The 25,719-nt window shown below is 36.5% G+C and overlaps 1 protein-coding gene across 10 annotated transcripts in view; it reads left to right on the top strand.

Moving 5' to 3' along the window:
• The window catches only part of NCOR1 (nuclear receptor corepressor 1), a 208,729-nt gene that overhangs the window by 66,840 nt on the left and 116,170 nt on the right, over window positions 1–25,719 (top strand). For 6 of the 10 annotated variants that reach the window (XM_023731051.1, XM_023731048.1, XM_023731050.1 and 3 more), the window contains 9 exons: window positions 8,972–9,028; window positions 9,523–9,575; window positions 9,904–9,930; window positions 11,981–12,047; window positions 15,586–15,758; window positions 16,633–16,723; window positions 20,705–20,883; window positions 22,464–22,518; window positions 23,200–23,301. In XM_023731051.1, the coding sequence (XP_023586819.1) occupies window positions 8,972–9,028; window positions 9,523–9,575; window positions 9,904–9,930; window positions 11,981–12,047; window positions 15,586–15,758; window positions 16,633–16,723; window positions 20,705–20,883; window positions 22,464–22,518; window positions 23,200–23,301 (804 nt within the window). The remainder of the gene's footprint in view (window positions 1–8,971; window positions 9,029–9,522; window positions 9,576–9,903; window positions 9,931–11,980; window positions 12,048–15,585; window positions 15,759–16,632; window positions 16,724–20,704; window positions 20,884–22,463; window positions 22,519–23,199; window positions 23,302–25,719) is intronic. The other 4 variants (XM_023731053.1, XM_023731052.1, XM_023731058.1 and 1 more) reach the window with 1 other exon arrangement.

Here is a 25,719-nt window from a genome sequence, read left to right as displayed (position 1 = left end):
GGTTACAGTGTATAGATATTTTTTCATGAGAGTAGAATTTTATCAGCTGAATCTCTCTCCTATTATATAAATACTGGCAAACAAGATTAGGTAGGGTACCACATAATACAAAACAGCCATTCTCTAGTTTTTCACTTTATAAGGGACATTTAATTCCATGTATTGGTAATATTTCTGTTGAGATAGGTTACTGGATGTGGAAATAAACTTGATTATCAGTTTCAGAATTAATAGCTGAGCTTTTAAGAGATACTGTGGTTTGAACCTTAATTATAAAGTGTGAGGCCATTGATGTTTAGGTAGACTTTGCATCTTTTAGGTTTATTAAAACAATTTATTCTTTTACACTTTTAATTAAAAACGTGCTTGGATTTAGGAAAGCCAGGCCTCAATTCTATGAATACTTTTTTGTAGTGTCAAAGTTAGTTTTTGGGCACAACTTGGTTCAGGAACTAGCAGTTAAAGGGAAACCAATTTCACCTCAATATAAAGAAAACTTTCCAGCAGAGCTGCTTAACAGTGGACTGGTTTGCCAAGTGGCAATGTGCCCTCCTAGTCACCGGAAGTATTTGTTTAGGCAGAGATAATGTGACCAGTTTTTGGAGATAATGGGAGAAATCAGGCATTTAGTAAGGCTACGTCACTAGCTCTATGATAATTTATTTCCACATCACAGTTTCATAATAAGTGCAGTTCTAAACTGTAATAAAAATAAAGAGTAGAAAATTATAGTTATTTAAACAGTCATATTTCTCTGTGAATTTTCGAAATGCCTTTTATTATTCATTTCTGAGCATTTTAACAATGGCCTCTTCCATTTATAAGATTCTGAGTCTTCTGTTTAGAACTGCTATTTGGTTCTATTTTCGTAAGTCCCCAACTCAGAAAATAATAATGTGCTTTAAGTACTATGGAAGAGAATAGGCTTGTGAAAAAATGGTGTGGTGGAGGCGTCTGACCTCCTCTAACTTTATAAGGAGGAAGGAAAATCAAGATTAACAGCCCAAGGCTGATGCCTATGAGGTGGAGATCAATAATTCATTGCAGTGGCCACACAGAACTCACAGACAATACAATTATGGGGTTTATTAGGGAAGTAACAGGTTACAATTCAGGTTTAGGAACACTCAGGATACAATTCTTCCAGGACAGCCTCTTCTCAGCTGTGCCCACAGGCATGCCTGTCTCTGACCCTCAGCCTCTGCCCTGCTTGGGCAAGTGTTAGCTCTGCCGATAAGTTCCCCAAGGCACTCAACTTTGCCAGGAAGCCTTGGCTCGAAGGCACTCAGCTGTCTTGCTCCACGCGCCAGGCCATCTTCTGCCAGTCTCCTGGTTCTGCTGCCTCTGCTGCTGCCATTTCTCTGCTGCTGCTTCTCGCCATCTTCAGTGTTACAGCTCTCTCTCTCTCTCTCAGCCTCCTGGTTCCAGGAGCTTCTCAGTGCATGGATCCTGTGTCCTTAGGGATATGCTCTTCTTTATTGGTGGTGGTGAGATTCTCCGCTCCCACCTCTCGGATGACTCATTTTAAGCCTAGTGAGATGGCAAAACTGACCAGTCTCCTTGTTAGGGTTCCATATACCTTATTTGCATAGTCCCACTTAGTCATTGTGTGTGAATCACAAAGACTATGTCTAGAAGGACCATATTAAGTAATTCATTGCACCATAGCTTGTTAGCTAAAGACAGTCACAAAGGTAAATGTTGGGACTGTGTTTTCAGTTTACTCTTGTTGCACTGTAGTGATTAGATTTATCAGAATCTGTGCGTCTGAAAGTCTAAATTTTATGATAGCCGAGATGCTAAGGGACATTGGCCTTAGGAAAAGCAACGGTGAATTAATAATTAAATATTCATTTTGAGGAAAGATCTTGTATTTTTATATATATATTTATACACACACATACATATATATATGTACGTATATGTGTATGTGTATTTATATAGGTAGATAACTTAGAGTCATCAGATACATAACACTTATGACAATGGTAAATGTCATGGTCAGGTACAAATATGGGTAAATAATTTTTTTTTGTGGCTGGGTTCATAATTAGTCCAGTTTATTTGAATAGTGAGAACAATCTACATGAAGATAAATCCCAGTGTGGGTGGAGGGCGGTAAGGGAAATGAACAGTGGCTCCGTGGTATTGCGAGAATGTGGTCCAGGCCTGACTGGTGCTCCCTTGTTTAAGAGAAGCCAGAAACATGGGGTTTTCTGTGAAATCTCCTGATTTTTTCAAAAGACTCTATAGAATAACAAAACAGTTTGGTTCTATGGTGGGCTTCGTGGCCAGTTTGTGACCTCAGGGATAAAGTAGGGAGTAGAGCTGATAACAATGGAAGTTTGTCAGTTGTTTTTTTTAAGAGACTTTTAAAATAAAATGTGAGTTTTTTCTTAAGAGAATATGAAATGATTTTCAGATACATAGAATTCAATGATACTAATAATTGATTCAATTTCTAAATGAGCCTTTGTCTTATAGGCCTAATAAAAAAATTCTAGTATTAGTAAATTCTTAGGATGTGAGGACTGAAAACTATGGAACTAGATCTGATAGAAAATGTATAATTTGTGTTTAATTTTTATATATACATGTTTTCATTAGTGTAGTAAATGTTTCTTGTTTTAAATTTTTCCCCATACAAAAATTTATACATACATTGTTATGTGACCCTAATTGCTCTCCCCATGCTGTTACAGCACACTCCTCCTTTCCACCCCTGATTCCCCATGTCCATTCAACCAGCTTCTAACCCTCTCTGCCTTCTCATCTTCCCTCTAGACAGAAGCTGCCCATTTAGCTCTTGTATCTACTTGAGCTAAGAGGCACACTTCTCAAGAGTATCACTTTATGTCCCACAGTCCAGTCCAATCCCTGTCTGAAGAGTTGGCCTCAGAAATTTTTTTAGTTCTGGGCTGGTAGAGAATCCAGGGGCCATGCTTTCCGGGATTCCTCCAGTCACAGTCAGACCATTAAGTCTGATCTTCTTACTAGAATTTGGGTTCTGCACCCCACCTTTCTCCTGCTCCATCAGGGGCTCTCTGCTGTGTTCCCTGTCAGGGCGGTCATTGATAGTGGCTGGGCACCATCTAGTTCTGATCTCAGGCTGATGACGTCTCTGGTTTATGTGGCTCTTTCTGCTCTTGGGCTAATACTTTCCTTGTGTCTTTGGTGTTCTTCATTCTCCTTTACTCCAGGTGGTTGGGACCAATTGATGCATCTTAGATGGCCGCTTCCAAGCTTTTAAGACGCCACTCACCAAAGTAGGATGCAGAACGTTTTCTTAATAAGCATTGTTATGCCAGTTGACCTAGATGTCCCCTGAAAGCATGGTCCCCAAACCCCTACCCTTGTTACTCTGTCCTTCAAAGTGTTTGATTGTATTCAGGAAACTTACTAGCTTTGGTTTAGTCCAGTTGTGCTGACTTCCCCTGTAGTGTGTGCTATCCCTCCCTTTGCCTAAGATGATTCCTATCTACTATCTAGTTAGTAAATAACCCTCACCCTCCCTCCCCACACTCGTAACGATCAAAGAATGTTTTCTTCTGTGTTTAAATCTTTTCTTGAGTTCTTATAATAGTGGTCTTATACAATATTTGTCCGTCTGTGACTGACTTAATTAGTGTAGTAAATGTGTCTTGACGCCCATCAGCAAAAATGACAGTTCCTTTCAGACCTTTTCTTTCCATTTTAGCGTTTACGTATTTGATTTGTAATTCATTCTATTAAAGGAAAAAAAAAACCCTCCGAATTTAAAATCTGATCTTCTTGCAGTGAAGATTGTTTCTAATTCACAACAGCTGTAGAGATCTTTTACTTAACTACTGTTCATTGATGTGGTTGTTCTTGTGCAGCCATAGAATTGTAGAAGCGGTTTCTGAAGCGAGTAAACATGGCTGGCCTTAGAACACATGCTTTTCTGCCACACTGTGCTGCCTTGTGTAAGGCCTTCGTGCTTCTTTTGCTTTTCTTAATGAATGCCCTTATTTGTTGGACACAACAGGGGTGGGCTGAGGATCTCCCTCCCTTACTCCTTGTTTGGCAGCAGGCTAGGCTTTTCGTGAAATTAAGCAAATGTAGCTTAAGAGTTAGTGGCCATTATTATGTACAAGACATCCTTCTTTAGGTTAGTAGCAGGAAGAAAACTGCACACAAGTGACTTAATTTTAAAGTTAGCTTCCTGAGAGAAAAATTGATTTGCATCAGGTTTAAAATTCAGACTAAGATTTTTGTAGGTCTGTAAACAGACTATTTTCCTGGACTATTTTTAACAGTCTGATTTTTTATCACAGTGCCCAGTTGTAGGTTCCAAAAATATTTATAAAAGGTCTTATTTCATAATAATAATAATACATATAGAAAAGTGGTTGTGTACAGTGTAGCAAAAAAGTTTTAAAAAATATCCTTTTATAGATAGTAGGTAAGAATCATCTTAGGCGAAGGAAAGCACAGCACACATTACAGGCGAAGTCAGCACAACTGGACTAAACCAAAGCTAAGAAGTTTCCTGAATACAATCAAACACTTTGAGGGACAGAGTAGCAGGGGTGGGGGTCTGGGGATCATGCTTTCAGGGGACATCTAGGTCAATTGGCATAACAAAGCTTATTAAGAAAATGTTCTGCATCCTGCTTTGGTGAGTGGCGTCTGGGGTCTTAAAAGCTTGCAAGCGGCCATCTAAGATGCATCAATTGGTCCCAACCACCTGGAGTAAAGGAGAATGAAGAATACCAAAAACACAAGGAAAGTATTAGCCCAAGAGACAGAAAGGACCACATAAACCAGAGACTTCATCAGCCTGAGACCAGAAGAACTAGATGGTGCCAGGCTACCACCAATGACTGCCCTGACAGGGAACACAACAGAGAGTCCCTGATGCAGCAGGAGAAAGGTGGGGTGCAGAACTCAAATTCTAGTAAGAAGACCAGACTTAATGTTCTGACTGAGACTGGAGGAACCCCGGAAAGGATGGTCTCTGGATTCTCTATCAGCCCAGAACTAAAAAAATTTCCGAGGCCAACTCTTCAGACCCGGATTGGACTGGACTGTGGGACATAAAGTGATACTCGTGAGGAGCGTGCCTCTTAGCTCAAGCAGATACAAGAGACCAAAGGGGCAGCTTCTGTCCAGAGGTGAGATGGGAAGGCTGAGAGGGTTAGGAGCTGGTTGATTGGACATGGGGAATCAGGGACGGAAAGGAGGAGTGTGCTGTCGCAGAATGGGGTGAGCAGTTACGGTCACATGACAATGTATGTATAAAATTTTGTATGGGAGACGAACTTGAAATGTAAACTTCATTTAGACTACAACAATTTAAAAAAAAAAAAAAACCTAGGAATAGTTACAAGGCATTTGAAGTATCCTAATCAGGCATCCACATTCCAAGGGTGGTTAGTTCACATTTGAAATACCCTAATTAGGGATCAGCACTTTAGAAGTGGTTACTTGGCACTTCAAATATTATTACTGAATTCTTTGTTAATCAGCGTAAGGGATGTTAGAAGTAAAATTTTCATTGGTGGAGTGGGTGGTATTGAAGTTACGCAGTTGGCTAGAAAAATCCAATACTTGTTCAATGGAATTATCAAATTGGCAACACCAAGCTTTAAAGAAAATAAAAGCTAAGCAAAGTAAAGCTTCTCCACTTCAAGACCAGAAAAATTGGTTGGTCCCCAACTACCACTACTGAATGTTCTGATAAGGAACACAATAGATGAATCCCAATAAACAGGAAGAAAAAGGTGGAACAGAACTTCAAATTCTTAAAGAATCCAGAGTTACTGGACCTATCGAAGCTGGAGGAGTCCCTGACTATTGTCCTGAGTTGCTCTTCAAACCTTGAGTTGAAACTGTCACCTGAAGTCACCTTTAAACTAAGTAAATGTCTAGCCCAAAGATTAAAGATTGTCACTCTTGAGTATTGTGTTTGTTTTTTAAAAAATTATCTATATAAGACCAAAAGGTCAACAGTTATTTTAAAGCACAGATGAGAAAGTTGGGAGGCAGGGACATTAAGTACGTGGAAGTGAAACAACTAGAACAGAAATAATAAGAATGTTGACAAAATGTAAAGAATGTAACCAATGTCACTGATCATTATTTCTAGAAACTGTGGAATGGGAGCAGGTTTTGCTGTACCAAAAATAAAATTATACAAAAATTACAAAAAAAATAAAAATCCTGTTTATATTTTGACTGGATGGTTGGCAAGAGAATGTGACACTAGAAGAAAGAAAGAGGTTGAGAGTAGAGGTACAGTTATATGTCAACAACCTCTAATTACAAGGCCTGTGTCCTCGGAATTATCTTTATCTCTCTCTTTGCCACTCCATTCATTGAGTTAATCAACAAAAGCCATCAGTCGTACCTCCTAAATTTTGGTCCGGTCAGTTCCTCTTTCCCTCTTTGCCGTTACCTTAATCTGAGCCCTTATCTTCTAGACAGTCATTGGGTCTCCTTCCTTCAGTCTTTTTCTGTAATCCATCCTTCATATTTGAGTTCCATCATATAATTCTCCAAATCTTTCGATGACTTCCCACGAAAGTCCTAACTTCCAAACTTTTTATCAGCCTTTACATGCCTACCTGTCTAGCCCCTGCCCGATACTTTTTTCTTTATGATATCCTACCAGAATAGACTTTGAATGTTCCAAATGAAGCTTGTTTTAAAAAGTATGTTTACCTCCTGGTGGTGCCCCTACTCTCAGGTATGCCAGTGTCTTCTTATCTCTCCAGCGTACTCAGACTTCAAGCTCCTCTCAAGTATCATTTTTTCTATGAAGCCTTTCAAGACCCCTTGTCCTCCTACAGGAAACCCATTGCCATCAAGTCAATTCCAACTCGTAGCGACCCTATAGGACAGAGTAGAACTGCTCTAAGGAACGCCTGGTGGACTCGAACTGCTGACCTTTTGGTTAGCAGCCATAGCTCTTAACCACTACGCCACCAGGATTTCCCTTCTACAGAAGGATTATTTTATTGTTTCTTAGTCTACCAAGTGCCTAGCACATAGAACATATTCAACATATGTTTGAGGGATTAATTACGTCTATCTATAGACTTGAGTAGAAATTATAATCTGAAAATGGGAGGCTTTTAAACTGAAATGTTTTTCTGCCAAACTGTTAGTAGGTTAATCTGTTCTTAGCGGTTAAGCAACCTGAAGACATATTTAATAAAATTTTGCAAAACTTAAATTTTGGAGCCTGCAAACATTTAAAATACCAGCCTTTAAAATCAGCCCTGAAAAAAAAAAAGCCTTTTCACAGTAGGATACTAGTAAATATTTGCTGTGATGTGACTTTACCCCCTTGTCTCACTTGATGTTATTTGTGCGCTGTTGTGCTTAGCCTGTCCTGTTCTGGGCATAGACCCTAATGTGTTGGTATGTGCTGTCGAGTTCATCTCGACTCATAGTGACCCTATACATAGCATGGCTTTACAAAAAGTAGATTTTAAAACTGGTGGATGTTGGGATGATTTCCTGTTTATGGTCTAGAGAAAGAATATGCTAGATATTTTCAAATTTATCGTCTGTGATGATGTTACTTGTGTCTTACCTAATGCTAATAAATTTGATGTTTGTGGTAATTTCATTCTGGCTTCTTGAGATTAATAGTTACCTTAATAGTTCTTTTCAACTGTAGACTTTTTTTGCTTGTTGTAACTGGGGAGTGGGGAGGTTTTTTACTGGCCTCTAATGGATAGAGGTCAGGAATACTGTTAAATATCCTATAATGCACAGGACAGCTCCTCACGACAAAGAAGTATCTGGCCTAAAATGTTAATAGTACCAACGTTGCAAATCCTGCTTTACAACTATCTATATAAATAGGATTTGCTAAGTAAATTTATTTATTTTTCGTAAGTTTGTATTTGAATTTTTTGAATGTTTAGTCTTATTTTCACGTTTTAAGTTTCTTGGTATTTGATATTATGGTATTTTGAGTCTTCTACAGTAGTTTACATGGTTCTTTTCACATAATGGATGCTAAATAAATATTTCGCTGATTGATTGTGATTGATACATTGGATGAAAAGGACAATGTTTATTTATGTGAACCTCTTTATATTTGGGGAATACTGATGAATATCCATTCCCATTTGAGGATAGGAAGTCTGTCACATCAGAAGTCCTGAAGAGATTCCCACGCCATGAGTGGCTGAGGTGGGAGTCTCTGCAGCAGGCACTGAGCCCTGGTTAGTGGTGGGGGTATGTTGGAGGCCAGAGAGAGATTGGAGGAGAACTGACACATTTTGCTAGTTACATAATTCCAGTTTAAATACATTTTTAGTATTGTGTTTTGTTATATTTCACTTGTCCATTAAAGGAGGTTTCTGGTAAATAGCACTTTAGATTATTTTTGAAAATGACATTTAAAAAATTATATGATTATTTAATACTGAACACTTTTGAGTAATTCGAACTAGTTGTTTCCTCTATTGTTTGGTATTACTGAGGTTTTTTTGTAACTAGAAAATGAGATCATTATAAGCTTCTCCTTAAAGAGATCACTTTGCCTAACACAGTAAAATGGGCTACTTATGGTATTTTATTTAGTTTTCATTAAAGACACTATGAATTAAAGTACTTAGAATGTTTGTGGATTTCATTTCTAATAATGGAGCTCTGTCTCCCCATATCATTTTCTTCCCAGGTGCTTACTGTCTGTTTGCAATTAAAAATTTAACCAATTCTTTTAGTGTTGTCTTCAATACAAATGTTAGACTTTGATTTGGTGAGGAGGGCTATGAAATTAAAATCAGACAGTATTTCAGCCTGTCATAAAAGAAGAATATTTGTAAATAAGAATACATTTTTAAATAGTTGGTGATTTTGCACTTAGTATTTCAGCCTGTCATAAAAGAAGAATATTTGTAAATAAGAATACATTTTTAAATAGTTGGTGATTTTGCACTTAGGTAATGTAGTTTTTAATTATACACTACAACAATGTCTTTATCTCTAGAAAAAAGCAGAAGAAGCTCATAAAATTTTTGAAGGTCTTGGCCCAAAAGTTGAACTGGTAAGTAAGAAATTTCTCTTTTCATTTCCAGTGCTTTTTTTGTAGTAATTTTTTTCTTGTGGTAGGATGGAATGTGGTCCATTTATTTAGGGTTGAGAGGGATGTGTCTGGGCAGCAAGTTTGTGATAAAATTTAAAATAATACTATGTGGACATGTTACCTTTGTAGAAGCATCAATCTGAGCATGTTTTTGCCTAAGACGCTGTTTAATCATTGCAAATAGAAGAGTTATTAGGATGATGAAAGTGTTTAATCTTCCTTTTCCTTGAAATTAAAAATCTGAATAAATATATTTATCATGGGATACAATGGATAGGAGTAGCATACTTAGGAGATGGGCTGAGCAGAGGGAGTGCAGAAGTCTGGAGGTTTGGGGAAGGCATGCTATTGTGCATACCTAATAGTACTGTACCTCGGCTTACATTAAAATATAATTGTTTCTCATAGACATATAGACAACATTTTATACATAAATATTTGATTTTATTTTATAGCCACTCTATAACCAGCCATCAGATACCAAGGTGTACCATGAGAACATCAAGACGTAAGTATTTATCATCTTTGGAGTTCCTCAGTTAAAGACCATATATTCTATAAAGAGATCATTTTTATGTTATCCACTGACATATTATTATAATATAGTATAGGTATGTTTTAGATTTGTGTAATTTGTTGTCATTTTACTATATGTTATCTTCCTCTGGCTTCTTGGGGGTTGGGAGCTTTGAGTTTCCGAGGCCAAAAAATGAAATAAATTATTGCATAAAACTAGCTGGTTTTATAATCTGCTAGTAAAAAAGGTAGATACTTAACATTGAAATGGCTTACCTTGAGGCTTGAATTTTTTGCCTCCTGTTTTGTCTTTTTTTCAGTGGAGTACCTGCAAGGCGCATGATGAAGTAAGATAATGAAGCTTTTTCATTTAAGACTAGTGATGACACCGTCCCCCACCAAGCCACATCTGCCATTGCAAAGTAGAAGTGCCACGGATCATTTTATCATTATTCAAAATCTATTCTAGGGAAATCCCTTCTATGACTCTTGCTAACGACGGTATTTGTAGACCCTTCTGCCATTTAATGTCCTGGTGCCTTGGAAGTGCTCAGTTACCTCACATGGGTGAGGAGGCGGCTCCAGAATGTAGTTTGCTTAGCCTTGCTCATCCTAGTACCAGGCCTTTATGGATGCAGATTTTGGAATAAGAAAATAAGTGAAAAGAAAACCTAATTTCTTGATCTGATTTGAAGTAAGAGAGGAGGCTAGATAGGTATTTTTTGTTTTGTTTTCTTTTTTTAATTATCATACTTTAAGAGCATTTTAGGTGATCTAGTCTTAGTTTGTGACAAAAATGTGATATTTCTACTTTGTGTTTTATTAAGTATACCAAAACATTTATTAGTACAATTACTAATGAGCACATTACTATTTTCCTTTTTAAAATTTCTTACTGAGAATATGTGCAATAGTTGACTACTTTGCAGAACTGGTGGCAGATAAAATTTGCATGGTAGTGTGCATGAAAGACATTGAAATTTGAATAATTTTAACTTTTGTTAAGTAAGTTTGTAATAAAAGTCATATACTTAATGAAATTTTCTGTGAAATGCTACTACAATGGTCTTGGCAACCCTTAGAAGTAGATTAGGCAAAACTCATAAAATTTACCTTATTTTGGAACAGTTTTGCTGTTTTAACTTTTTTTTAAAAGGAAAATAGCAGTTAAAATCATGTTGGCTACATTTATTTTTTTTTTCTTTTTAACAAAGTTTCAGTTATGTTTGTGTTCTGTCCCTTTTCCTCAGTATAAGCTGGAGAACAGCTCTGTCTGTGATTTATTTCATGTTATCTACGTTGCCTACTGCAATGCTCAGTACACTGTGGCTGACTTTCTCATTTAAATTCTTAGGAAAGATTTAAAATTGTATTTATTGATTGTTATTTGCTTTGAGTAGCACATAATTGCGATTGGAGAAAATGAACATATAACACTCCCATTGTACATCACCTTTTGAAATACCATTTACTCAGCTGCATGCATCTGTATGAATCATTCACTAGCTATTCTTTCATCACCATCATTTGCTTTGTATGAAATAGCAAATGTAACTTTGAATAATTCTTTTCATCTCTTGGCTACTTTTTCATATAGCCAGCCAGCTCCTGATTGTCCATGCTTATTTGAGTGGAGCCAGTGTCACTATTAGTCCAGAGTGGCAGATAATCCAAAAAATTACTTCTACTTGCCTTGGCTTTGTATTTATATTTGAATAATCAGCTTGAAATCCTTTCTGGAAGTAGGTGGGGTATAAATATCTATATTTGAACCTGCATGTCATTGTTTTTGAAGGTCACAGTATTTCAGATTTAAAAAGTGAAACTGTTATATTAAGGTGTAAGAGGAGTCTTCCTGTCTTGTCACATTGCCCTCTATTACTTCTTAGAGTAGATTGTGTCATTTCTATGACTGAAGAAAATCTTCTGTTTAAAGCAGAAGTCACCGCTCTAAATATGAGGGTATACATTCCCCTCATAGAAGGGAGGTCAGCACTTTGCCTGAGGTAGGGAGGTAACTTTAAAAGTGGTTCCTTCTCTTCTACCTCCCCTCCTTCAAGAGCATACAAAGATGTTTGTATCACAAGAATTCTTAGGAAAAATCAGTAACTGTGTAATTATAATTTGGAAATAATATTTGCCTTGTAATTGGATACAATAATTGAAAATGAACTATTTGTATAAAGCCTTTTGCTGTAGAGTAGGGGGAATTTTAGTCAGTTCTGATTATTACAAAAGTCTTACTTTGCAGGGTGAAAAATTAGGATTAACCTCGATTACATCGTAAATTCTTAAGTGATCTTTGCTTGTTTCCCAGTGTCTCTGGAAAAAAACAAGTAATGCATGTTTAAATTGTGCTTTTCCTTAATGTCATGCAACCATATTTTTCTCTTCTAGAAACCAGGTGATGAGGAAAAAACTCATTTTATTTTTTAAAAGAAGAAATCATGCAAGAAAACAAAGGGTGAGGTCCTATCCTTGTTAACTGAAATTTGTACAGCTTTCCCATTCATGCTCACTTAGGCATCCACTTTCCCATTATAAATAAGAATGGTTCTTGATTATATTTGAGAAAAAAATGCTGATTTAAAAAGTCACTGTAGATGTTGTAAATAACTAGTAAAAAAACTATAGCTGTGACAAATATAAATCTAATTGCGGCAACATTTTGATATCGTAATTCACATGTAATATCATTATCAAATTAATTTCATTGGTCATCTATGTATAACATTTCCATCTAGCCAAAATAAAGAAAATGGTGAGTAGTTAAAAAAAATATTAAAGATACATAAAATGATTTGTATTTAGTCTCTTAACCCTCCAACAAATGTGGGTAAGTTATGGTCATGCTGACTAGACTTTACTGTTCTTTCTTATTGGAAGTTGGGTCAGATAGGGGTCAGCTTTTTCAAATTCAGATAGTTCTTCATATTTTATCATATGACTTACAGTCTAAAAGTTTTGTGATTGTAATCTTCATGTAAATGAAGGTATAGAAACTATAATGCCAGTATTCTTATTTTCATATATATATAATACTAACTTTGCTGCAGACAAACTGTTGGTTCATTTGAATTTAGGTGTTTAGTAAACAAATTATGCTCTTTAAATTTGCATCAAAAATGGACTTCCTACCTTATATTTCATGAATGACTTAACAGTTTAATGAATTGTAAAGCGCAAGAGTCAGCAACTTGTATTTGGTGTAAAACTTCTGATGTTCTAACTTGCGAGTCTAGTCCTTCAGATACCAACTTAAATTACTGGTTTTGAAGTTTTTTGCCAAGAACATGCAAATATCATGTAAGAAATTAGCTTATGTATTTTTTTCTATTCAGTAACTGTTGTAATTATGGTAATGGCTACGTTTGCTATCTGGTGGTTCAAACACAGGAGAGTAGACTTTGTTTTTGTACTTCAGAGAATATTTAATTTATTTAATTATAAAGTTTACATGTTCATTGATTTGTTTACTGAGTATTTATTGGCTATGTATTCTGTCCTATGTATCATTCTACAGAGGTGAGCAAGATAGCCATATGGTACTAATTCTTTTTTTTTTTTTTTCCAATTGTGCTTCAAGTGAAAGTTTACAATTCAAGTCAGTTTCTCATACAAAAGTTTATACACACATTGTTATGTGACCCTAGTTGCTCTCGCTATACTGTGACAGCACACTCCTCCTTTCACCCCGGATTTTCCCGTGTCCATTCAACCAGCTCTTGACCCTCTCTGCCTTCTCATCTCACCTCTGGACAGGAGCTGCCTGTTTAGTCTCATGTATCTACTTGAGCTAAGAAGCACACTCTTCACGAGTATCATTTTATGTCCCATAGTCCAGTCTAATCTTTGTCTGAAGAGTTGGCCTCGGGAATGGTTTCAGTTTTGGGCTAACAGAGAGTCTGGGGGCCATGTCTTCCCAGGTCCCTCCAGTCTCAGTCAGACCATTAAGTCTGTTTTTTTTTTACTAGAATTTGAGTTCTGTACCCCACTTATCTCCTGCTCCGTCAGGGAATTTCTATTGTGTTCCCTGTCAGGGCGTGGTACTAATTCTTAGGAAGCCTAAGATTTAACTGGGGGCCCACAAGTCAGCAAGCAATGGCAGCATTGTGGTAATACTGTGGTAAAGGGTATACAGATGACTGGGAGCATGTTAAGAGGGACCCCTAATGCAAACAGGACATGAAGAGAGCCTTCACAGGAAAATCAATACTCTGTGGAAACGTAAACAAGCAGAGGGAGCAGTTTAAGTGAAGGTCTGGGAGGCAGATGGGGCATGGCAGGTTCAAAGATGGCTGGAAGTGTGGCGAGAAATGAGGCTGGTGACGGGAGCTAGGGCCAGGTGTACACAGCCCTGGAGGTCACCTTTGGGTTAGATCCTGAGGGCACAGGATCTAAGTTTTTAAACTGGGGAAGTATTTTCCCTTGTTTGCTCAGGTTTGTATTTTAAGAGTTTGCATTTGTCCACAACATTAAGAATGCATGGGAGACGTTTAGGGGGCTGTTACTTTAATCTAGGTGAGGGGTGATGTTGGCCTGGACTACGGAGGTGGTAGAAATAGAGAAAAGATGAAGTATACAAAAGACAAAGGAACCCTGGTAGTGCAGTGGTTAAACACTTGGCTGCTAACTGAAAGGTCAGCAGTTTGAACTCAACGAGCCGTTATGTGGGAGAAAGATGTGGTAGTCCGCTTCCATAAAGATTACAGCCTTGGAAACCCTATAGAACAGTTCTACTCAGTCCTGTAGGGTCGCTGTGAGACAGAATCGCCTCGATGACAGCAAGGGGTCTGGTTTTTTGTTTTATAGAAAAGACAGGACATGTAAGAGCTGGAAAGAATGGTTAGTAAGTGGGGGAAAGGAGGGGATAGGGAGTATGATGAAGAGGACATTGAAAAGCACTGAGGAACAGAGAAGGGAGAATCTTTTTAAAGCATTAGTATTTTTTTCTTTAAAAGCTCTTTTAAAAATAAGTCATAAATGCTTTTCATAACTAGCTCAACAATACAAAAAGTAAATAGAGAAAAAGCAGATACTGTCTTCTGCAGTGCCATTGTCCTGAAGTGACCAGTGTTAACAGTTTGTTATGAGTTGTTCCACAGCTTTCTCTCTTTGTGACATCAGGCATATACCAAGTTCTGTGCCCATAATGAAGGATTTTTCTGTGTTTAAAATACGGATCATACTTCACTCATTTCTCTAAAAGCGTTAATTCTTGATTTCATGTAGTTCACTGGATTTCTTTTTATGATAATCCATTAAAAAATCTGTTGCTGTAGAGTCAATTCCGACTCATAGCGACCATATAGGACAGAGTAGAACTGCCCTACAGGGTTTCCAAGGAGCGGCTGGTGGATTTGAACTTCTGACCTTTTGGTTAGCAGCTGAGTTTTTAACCACTGTGCCACCCAGGCTCCAAAGTACATCCAATTTCTGCGTTTTCCATACTGTCAAACATGTTTATTAATAAAGCATATGTATAATAGCAAAAAATACTATAAGCAATCATAATCACCAACAACAGAGGAACAGTTAACAGTGTGTGTGAGTATTTTCTCTGACAGATTGGAAGGATAACAGCAAAATGTTATTAGTGGTTACCTTTGGACAATTGAGATTATGAACTATTTATATGTTTATATATTCAGTTTGTCAGTTTTTTTTTTTTTTTTTTTTACAATGAAGACATACATTGTTACTAGAAAAATAATTAAACCTGGTCAGCTTCTAGTAATAGCTTATCATTAGTTTATTAATTTGTAGTCTTAACATTAGAGCAAAAATCCAGTCAAAACATGTTCTACATGTTGATGTTATGCAGCGCTCCCTTCCTCTCTCTTTCAGCTCAAGGACATCTTTTATTCACAGTTGAGTCATAGGCCAAGTGTACTTCTGACTTAGCCTTAAGTAGCAGCACTTGTCGTAAAGTTTTAGGTTTGTCAGAATCACAAAGTTTAGTTTATTTTAATTATTATTAATTTGCTACGGGTATTTAATAGGAACAAAAAATCTGCCAACGTTATGATCAGCTCATGGAGGCATGGGAGAAAAAAGTGGACAGAATAGAAAATAATCCTCGACGGAAAGCTAAAGAAAGCAAAACAAGGGAGTACTATGAAAAGCAATTTCCAGAAATTAGAAAACAAAGAGAACAGCAGGAGAGATTTCAGCGGTAAGTAGTTTGATGTGGCTACAATATTTTTCTTCAAATTATACTTTTGTTCTTTCACTAAGTATTGCTACCGGGATCTAATCATTAAGAAAGCTCATAAAGAATTTTTATTTTGATTGTAAACTTGATTATCAGCCTTTAAAGATTGTATCTAAGTGGATTTAAGATTAATTTTTTTGTTTTAGCATGGTGTTGAATCTAAATCTAAGTGAATGTTTCTGAAATCATTCTTTAGTTTTTGAAAATATCTATCCCTTTGGAAATGACAGTAATAAAAATAGACCTGAATATCTCTTAGTTCATTGTCAACATAATAAACAGTATTGGTCATTGATTAAGAAATTCTTTGATATGGAGAGAGAGTTTCTGATTTGTTTTTACTTTAGGGAACAGATATTTTGCAAAGGTTTTAAAAGCTCTAGTGTTTTCTTTGCTGTTTCATATAAGAGTCATATAAGCATCTTTCATCACAGTTAAGTTTTTGTGAGATAGTATGGTTGTATTTTTTTCCTTCCTTTTTAAAATGTCCGATATGTTTTTCTAAATCGGCTCTCCTATTTTCTGGAAGGCAGACAAAAGACTGCTGTTTGAAACTGAAATGGAATCAATAACTGTGGTTTTCCATAAATAGATTTACTGTTTGAATTTGGGCATGTAACCTTTAAATCTTGATCTCAGCATTGAAATCATTATTAATTTAATAGGTGACTCAAGCTTATTATTTAAAGTAGGTACTCAGTAGAATTTTAGGTTTCTTCCCTGACTTTCAGTTGGTTAAAAAAAGTCCCATCCAGAAAAGTATAGTTAATTTTACTGATATGTCTTATTTATAAAAGGTCATTAAATATATTTATAATTTCTCCCTCCTATTTAGGGTTGGGCAGAGGGGAGCTGGTCTTTCAGCCACCATTGCTAGGAGTGAGCATGAGATCTCTGAAATTATTGATGGGCTCTCTGAGCAGGAGGTAAGAAAATTATTTGATTTAAGTCAAGTTAATTCATTAATTATTCAGGCATTTTAACCTCTTACCCAAGGAGCTAAGGGCTGATGTGTATGTAAATGAAGGAACATTAGGTACTGGAGTTTGGACCAGGGCTTGGAACTGGCATGGTCAGGTTCCTCCCCCCTGCTGAGAATTTGCATTTCTTACAAGTTCCCAGGAAGAATCACCTGGGGATCTTGTTAAAATGTAGATTCTGATTCAGTATATCTGGGGTGGAAATGCAGATTCTTGGCTGGGAACTTGGACTATTCCAAACCATTGAAGGGTTTTAAACAAGGCAGTGGTATGATCATATTGGCATTTAACAAAGATGGTTTTGGCATCAGGAGGCCACGAAAGAGGTAAAGAGACTGTTATAACAAAAATAAGGCCCTGAGTCAAATAACAGTGATAGGGCTGTATAGATTCCTAGAAGGTAGAATGGAGAGGACAAGATGGATGGATTGAATGTGGGAGTGAGGAGGAAGAGGAGTGAAAGGTGACTCCCTGGTTTCTGTGTTCGAGAACTGAGCTGGTAGTACCCTTTCCTAAGCTGGGGGGAAGGAGCATGTGTTTTGCATGCGGCGTGTTGTTCAGTTGTGGACCTGAGGTGCTGGTGGGATCTCCGAAGGGTGCTTCTCTAGGAGTTAGGTGAGCCTAGGACAGAACTATGAACTGGAGATATTTAGGTATCAGAGTCATCTGAAAGGGACAAGTGAATGAACATATGGGGATTAAAACTAAATACAAAGAAATTGATTTATGTACCACAATGCCATTTTACTAATTTTTAAGGGGGAGATACACTTTCCTAGTGAGTAGGAGGATTGCTCTGTTTGTTACTTAGGCATTTCCTTGCCTGTATCAAGAATAGAATTAATGAAGTTATGAAACAGAATTAATTACTAGAGACAAGGTATACATTTGAGGAGTATTTCATCAGGTTCCAACTGCAGTGTTTTCACTGTTACAGAAGCTTTCCTACTCACTTCCCCCAAATAGAACTGATCAACATATAGTTAGTCTCGTTTTGCGTTTACTTCTATTATGTGCGTATTTTTCTGCTTAAAGTAATTATTTATGCATCTGCTAGAGTGTCATCTTGAATTCTCAATGCCTAGTGTTTAATAATATGTTAATAAATAAATGCTAACTAGGTATGAATTTTAGTCCCTAGCATTTTGTCTTAGCCGTGTTCAAACTACCTCTGAAAGCTGATCCAAAAGCCACGTACTGTCTATTGAGCTTTGCTAGTTTTGATTTTATAACATGTTGTTTTTTAAAAGCCTCATCTCTAAATTCTGAGGGTCTCGCTTATTTGAAAGTGGCAGCTCCCTTAAATAATGACCGAAGCTAATTATTACGTTGCTATATATTTCAAAATAAATGTTAAATGCAAATAAATAAAGTTTTGAGGAGTTATAGTTAATACTTCACTTGCAAAATTAAGTGGAGGAGGATAAATTTAATCTAAAATTTTGACTGATTTAGAATTAATTTAGATAAGGAAGATTCCTGCTTATGGACTTCTTACGTAATTTAAAAGTTAAAAGCTAGGTCATGAGTCCCCTCTGTCTCCACCCCCTCAACCCTTTTACTACTACTTAACCCGCCCAGTTGTTCTCTCTCTGTGGCTATTGTTGCTTTTAGTTTTGGGAGATTGGTTGCATGTTTGCTCCTTTGAGGAGAGGGAATGATGATTCGGGGGTAGTTGCTGCTTAAAATTGCTTATTCTGATGAGTACTTTATATGTGTTATCTTATTTAATTTATACAAAAAACTCTGTGAAGTTGATGTTGTAATTGTTTTCATTTTACGAATGAAGAAACTAAGGCACAGAGGGAGGTTAAATAATTTGCCCAAGGTTACAGACTAATAAATAAGGGAGCCAGATATTCAACCCAGGCAATCTGACTCTACAACTGTGTGTTTCTTTTTGTATCTTTGTTCATTCACGTTCATTCTTTCAACAAATATTTATAGCCTCTCTACTAGGTGCCAACCTTTGTTCTAGGCATTGAGACCATTAAGTTGCTTGGTCTCATGAAATTTAATTGCTAGTAAGGGTGATAAAGATTTATAACTAACACCTGTACATTGGTTGTATAATATTCGTCTAGATTATTTTTTTAAAAAACACTTTTTCTGTGAGCTATCCTCTAGGATGAGGAAATAGCCTCTTTGTCAGTCTGTCTTTATATTCCACCACTTGTCTGTGTTTGCATTGATATTTGTGGTAAGATCCTATTGCTGTTTGATTATGGTAACCTGTTCTGCGTTTATGATTGAATATATCTGATGATCTTGGAATTTATCATATTTCATAATTCTAGCCACACTAGCCTAGGAGGAGCTAGAAAACTATAAACACTATCTAAGAGTTCTTGCACCACATTGCGTCTCAGATTGTTGTACCAGAGTAGACATTTTTGCAGGTGTTTTTTTCCTCCTTTTCTCACTTCTGATAATCCTCCTTTCCCAAAGAGAAGATTCACCCATTGGAATATATAACGTTTTAGGGGCAGTTATAATATTCAATCACACAGACATATTTTAAAATCACACTTCAGTAGGGCAGTTATATTCAAGCGTCGCAGAGCATGTTAGCTTCACTGCTGTCAGGTTGGTTGAGACACAGTTCTTTGGGGATCCATTTATGTTGCTGTCACTGAAATTTTATTTCAAACTACAAGTATGTAAGGTCCATAAAAATACTGTATAACATTGGGCCAGGTAGATTTTTTATTTATCTTGTAGTAGCATATTCAAGATCTTTAAAACATAATTGCTTATTCTAGATTGCTTTTAAAATCGCCTCTAAAATACTGACTTAAATGACGTCCAGTCATTGGAATTTGTGGCCATAATCTCTACAGTGATGACTAAATCTCTATTAAATTTCTTTAGTTGCTCTTTGACTGATTCCATTAGGGGAATCCCAAACTATTATCAGTTGAGGTGGTTCTAGGCTAACATGTCTGCTCCATACCATACCTTGGTGTTCAAACTGATTGAGAATACCCCATAAAATTAGAGACTTTGTAAGGATTTGAATCTAAGGCAGTGTCTACTTTTCTGAGGAAAACTTTTAGGAAAAGACCTTGCCTTGTATTTGGGTTGTTGTTGTTAGGTGGCGTCGAGTCGATTCTGACTCATAGCAACCCTATAGGACAGAGTAGAACTGCCCCATAGCGTTTCCAAGGAGTGGCTGGTGGATTTGAACTGCTGACCTTTTTGGTTAGCAGCCAAGCTCTTAATCATTTATTTGGATAGATACTTGTAATTTTGGTAAAAGTTTTTTCATGGAAGTTTATACTTACAAACTTTCTAAGTTAAACATTAGGAAAAAAAATGAAACATATAGATGTAACAAGTTGAAACCAGCTTAAATTCTAAGGATGACAGTCTTCTAAATGGAAAGACTATAAAATTTTCAAGAAGTGTTTAATAAGGGAGTTTTGTTTAGTTAATTTAAAATCAATTCTCTTAAGATTGTGATGCTTGTTTGCTAATTTTTCTGTAATTGTTCTCTAAAATGATATTAAGATTTGTTCTAAATGATACTAAAATTATTTTAACATTATGTTAAAATTATTTTTTAGATGCAACTATATTAAATGTTTCATAAGCTCACTACCTCAGTGAGCTTCACGACTTTGTGTCTTCTAGGTCTAAAATTCCGTTATCTAAGTTATCAGCCTCATTTAAATTGGAAACTCAAGAATTAGAAAATGGGAGTAGTGGATTTAAAAAAAAAAATGTGTACTCTGCCTCTATAATTTGTTCAGTGAATATTTACTAGGTATATGAGCAGTTACCATAGGTTAGATGCTGTGATATGTATTACTGCTATTATCATTAAACTACATATGAGTTTGTTTTTTTTTTAAGTGTATATTAAGACAGTTGGCTTATGGCCTTGTTTAAATTTTATTGTAAGTAAATTCCATTTCTTTTTTACAGAATAACGAGAAACAAATGCGGCAGCTCTCTGTAATCCCACCTATGATGTTTGACGCAGAACAAAGACGGGTCAAATTCATTAACATGAATGGACTTATGGAGGACCCAATGAAGGTCTATAAAGATAGGCAGTTTATGAATGTTTGGACTGACCATGAGAAGGAGATCTTTAAGGACAAGTAATTTAAATTTAATTTTTTTCTCTGATAGAAGCTTACATAAATTTGCAAAAAAAATTTGGCATTTACTTACAATTTGAACTATTTCTACAAAAACTTGGCCCTGTTTTGGTATTTTAATGGATATTGTAGAAAATAGAGAATATAGATTTAATGTGATCTCATACATTTATAGAAGGGTATTCAGGTAACAGATAAAACCTGGCATTATGGAGTCAGATTAAGAGCGGTTCCCAAACTTCAGTGATGTTCAAATCACCTGGGGGAGCTTTCTCCCTTTTTTTTTTTTTTTTTTTTTTTTTTATTATTTTAGTTGTTGAGAGTATACATAGCAAAACATACACCAGGTTAACAGTGTCTACATGTGCAATTCCGTGACATTGATTATGTTCTTTAAGCTGTGCAACCATTCTCATCCTCCTTCTCTTGAGTTTTTCCTCCGCTATTAACATAAACTCAGTGCCCCCTAAGGTTCCTTTATAATCTTTGCAGTTTCTGTTGTCAGTTTGATCCCACATAGATAGATCTTAAAAGAGTACAGTGCTCAAGGCAGACATTCTTTACTAGTTAAGCTAAACTATTGCTAGGTTTTAAGAAGACTTCAGGGGATAGTTTTGGTTTAAGGTTTTGAGATGATCTTAGGGCAGTAGTTTCAGGGGTTCATCCAACCTTTGTGGCTCCAGAAAGTCTGGAATCCATGAGAATTTGAAATTGTGTTTTGCATTGTTCCCCTTTTGATCAGGATTTTTCTGTAGAATCTTTGATAAAAATGTTCAGTAATGGTAGCCGATCACCATCCAGTTCTTCTGGTCTTATGGCAGAGGATGCAGTTGTTCGTGGAGGCAATCAGTCACACATTCCATATCCCCCTACTTTTCCTGACTCTCCTTCTTCCTCTGTTGCTCCAGGAGAATAGAGACCAATTGTTGTTCCTTGGATGGCAACTTACAAGCTTTCAGGACCCTAGGCAGTACGCAACGAACTAGGAGCTAGAACAGAAGCACTACACACGTTATTAGTTCGATTAACTGGAATGTCCCATGAAACCATGACCCTAAACCTCCAAACCAGGGAACCAAATCCCATGCGGTGTTTGGTTGTACATAAGCAGCCTCAGCAGCTACTGTTTTTTTCTTTGTTGTTATTGTTGTAACTATATCTATCACACAACTTTTGCCAGTTCAGCTTTTTACAAGTGTACAACTTATTGACAGCAATTAACAATAGTTATCTCTGCAACCTTATCCTTAATCAGTGTGACTTTTCTATCACCATAAACCAGAACTCAGTACTCTGTAAGCATTAACCCTCCTTTCCCCACTCCCTCCTGCCCCTGGTAACTGGAGGGCCTTTTTAAAAGTACAGACTTGTGTGCTCTACCATGGGCTGACCAAATCAGTCCCTGGTGGCTGGCGCCCAGGAATCTGTGCCCTTTAAAAGTGTCCAGTGATTCTGCAGTTGTTCCTCTGATTGACAGTTAGAAATCATTGGGAATTAATCTGTTCATAATATTTTTATTGCCAGGGTTTGTTTTAAGTTTTCTTTTTAAATTAGTCAATAATTTTTTTTTTTAAACTCAGGTTTATCCAGCATCCAAAAAACTTTGGTCTGATTGCATCCTACTTGGAAAGGAAGGTAAGAAATGATTTGCTTTGAGGATGTTTATAGGTTTGTGATGGTTTTTACTTTGAAATTTTTGTTCTCTAGCACATACAGAAGTTGTTAAATAGAACAGATTTTTGCAAAGGACTAGATACAGAAAATATTCTCATGTGATTGACATAATGATATTTAAAATATAACAGAAGTCCTAAGCATAGAGAACAGAACTAATTTTCATGGTTAATGAAAAATGATCTGAACTTGTATTTCCCTAAAAATACATAGATTACATTACAGTGTTTTTTGAACCTCATTAAATTTCTAATTAAAATGTCGGAGTCCTTGTTTCCCCTGAATTTTTTTTCACAGTGGATTGGCTTTAGTGTTTTCAAGCAAAATACTTAAAGAAACATTTTGAATATTTATGTATGCAGTAAGAAAGGGAATTTAGTTACTAGTTAATAAGAAAAGTACTTCAGTGTTTCTGATAGTTTCTGGTATTTTCTCCTTAATTTGGAATGACAGCTGTAACTATCCATTAAAGAGTATATGTAATGGGTATATTTTTAGAGCCTAGGTGTGCCTTAAAATGGTAGCTGCGTGTGTTTCTCTTCTATACTTGGAAATAGCCAGAAATTTTCTTTGAAAGCATTATTTGATTTTTTAAAAATTTTGTCTCATTGGATCCTCAGAAGTATACATTTTTTCTTATAGAGTGTTTCTGATTGTGTTTTATATTACTACTTAACCAAGAAAAATGAAAATTATAAAGCTCTAGTAAGAAGGAATTATGGAAAACGCAGAGGAAGAAATCAGGTACGTTTCCTTACTTTATGGGAGATGTTTCAGAACTGGTAAAAATAAGACAAAAAGTATTATAATAGGAGCTTTGCACTTAATGTATACTTAAGGATTGACATTTCTATTAAATTTATGAGGATTTTATGAATATGTTATGATTATTTTAAAGTTAGTATAATTTGATGTAGTGTGTGTTCTATTTTGATGTGCTTTAAGTTTTTAGTGTGATAAAATTAATGAGAAACGTTCTATGTGTTCCTGTAATCTGAATCATGTTAATTCATTTCAGTGTTAACGATAATAATTATGTAAGTTTAAATATGACACTCTTGATACCTTTACCTAATATACCATCTTTGCCAACCCTTTTGTCTGAGGAAGGGCCAGGTAGGGTAGGAAACAGAAATATGGTGTGGTAAGTACAGTACAGGATTGTTTAATGTAAGACCTGGGACCTGATATTGTTTCAGATTAACTTTAATTTTGGAATTTAGATATTTTACTAACTCTTAAAAAGGACTTTACCTAAAAAGGTAGTTTTTAATACAGTGCAGTTTATATTTTCACAGTTGGAATATGGCACTTTAAAAACTATTTCTGCCAAAATGTAGAATAAAATTCTAACTAACAAAAAAAGACCAGACTTACTGGCCTGAAAGAGATTGGAGAAACCCTGAGAGTATGGCCCCCGGACACCCTTTAAGCTCAGTGATGAAGTCACTCCTGAAGTTCACCCTTCAGCCAAAGATTAGACAGGCCTGTAAAACAGAACGAGACTAAAGGGGCACACCAGCCCTGGGGCAAGGACTAGAAGGCAGGAAGAGATAGGAGAGCTGGTAATAGGGACCCAAGGTCGAGAAGGGAAAGTACTGACGTGTGTCGTGGGGTTGGTAACCAGTGTAACAATATGTGTACTAACTGTTTAATGAGAAGCTAGTTTGTTCTGTAAACTTTCATCTAAAGTACAATAATAATTAAAAACAAAACACTGTTTCCCCTAAAATAACTAATCAGCAGCTGTCACAGGTCTTGTATGCATTACCTTGAGGCTGTTGTGATAACGCATCACCCAGATACAAATTGGCAAAATGTACTTGCATGCATGAGCTGTGACAGCTTCTGACTGTTTATTGGCATTCCTAAATGTCTTCCACTTTACCCACACAGCCACCCCTCTAGTGTGGCAGGGCCTTGGTCCTTTCCTTTCCTTAGTAGCCCTGGTCCCTGATATGGGTTATTTGACCCAGTTCACTCTTTATTCATAGCCATAACCTTTTGGTTTTTTTTCTGGGTCATTGTTTCCTACAGAATACTACTACCTCACAAGATGTGATTATACGTCTTTTGGAAACAGTATTTCATGGTCAAAAAAATGTAAAGAGTATTTCACGAAGGATAGAATGGTCAACTGTGTAAAATGCTGCTAGAGGTTGAGTAAGCCAGGTGGACCAGGACATGCATTTTCAGTGGATTGGGGGCTAGGGTGGGGCCATAATATGATTGAGTTGAAGAGGATATAGAAGGGGAGGAAGTGGCAATAGTACAAGTAGACCCTTGTTTGTAAAATTTGCTTATAAAGGAGAATGGAGAAATGGGGTGGTGGAACTGATAAGGATCAGAAAGAGGAAAAAGGGCATGCTTGTACATTGATGGGAATAACATTGTGGAGGCGAAGAGATTGATGATTGCAGATCTGCAGAAGGATTTGCTAGCTGAAGAGGGGCAAACTGAGAATTGTCAGTGCAATAGGAAACACTTCTACTAAAGGAGCCAGGACTTTTCCCCTTGCTTGTCACAGAGGAAGTGGAATTGAAGTCCTCTATGCCCATTTGCTAGAGATACAAAAGACTACCTACATTTTAAATAAGATTCAGCTACACATTTTAAAAAATGGCTTTATTCCTAATTATAAAATAGTATTTATAACTTTGATTGCATTTTATTTTTAGGAGTTGTATATGTTACTATGTAAATTTCTCACTCCCAGAGAAGTAAGAGGATAAACTGGTATTTATTATACCCTACCTTTGCCAGATTAGCAGCTCCTTGCTTGTGTTGTTAGTGGAGAAGGCTCTAGCAGGAAGCTTCGTGTCTCTGTTGTGCTGAAGCATTTGTTTTCTTCTTTTTTTTTAAGCATTTGTTTTTTATCCTAAAGGTATCTGGGACAGGGTTTCAGTCCTTTCCATGGCATACCTGTGCTTGTTAAGTCCTGGCCATATCAGTGTTTTCTTTTATGCCCTTACGGGTGGCACCCTTCTCACTTCCCCAGGGTGCTGTTTGCAGAACTGAGATTTTCCATATGCTACCACACCCTGACCTGAGCCTTCAGATGCTTGCTTCCAGGTGGGCTCAGTGTTGGTTTGGTCAGACTTCCAAGAGTCTTATCCTTTCCAGATTAGCTTTTAAGGAATTACCTTGAAGATTTTCCCCTAG

This window comes from Trichechus manatus, unplaced genomic scaffold (assembly GCF_000243295.1).
Source record: "Trichechus manatus latirostris isolate Lorelei unplaced genomic scaffold, TriManLat1.0 scaffold00040, whole genome shotgun sequence".
Taxonomy (NCBI): Eukaryota; Metazoa; Chordata; class Mammalia; order Sirenia; family Trichechidae; genus Trichechus; species Trichechus manatus.
This window is presented reverse-complemented; position numbering and strand designations above follow the sequence as displayed.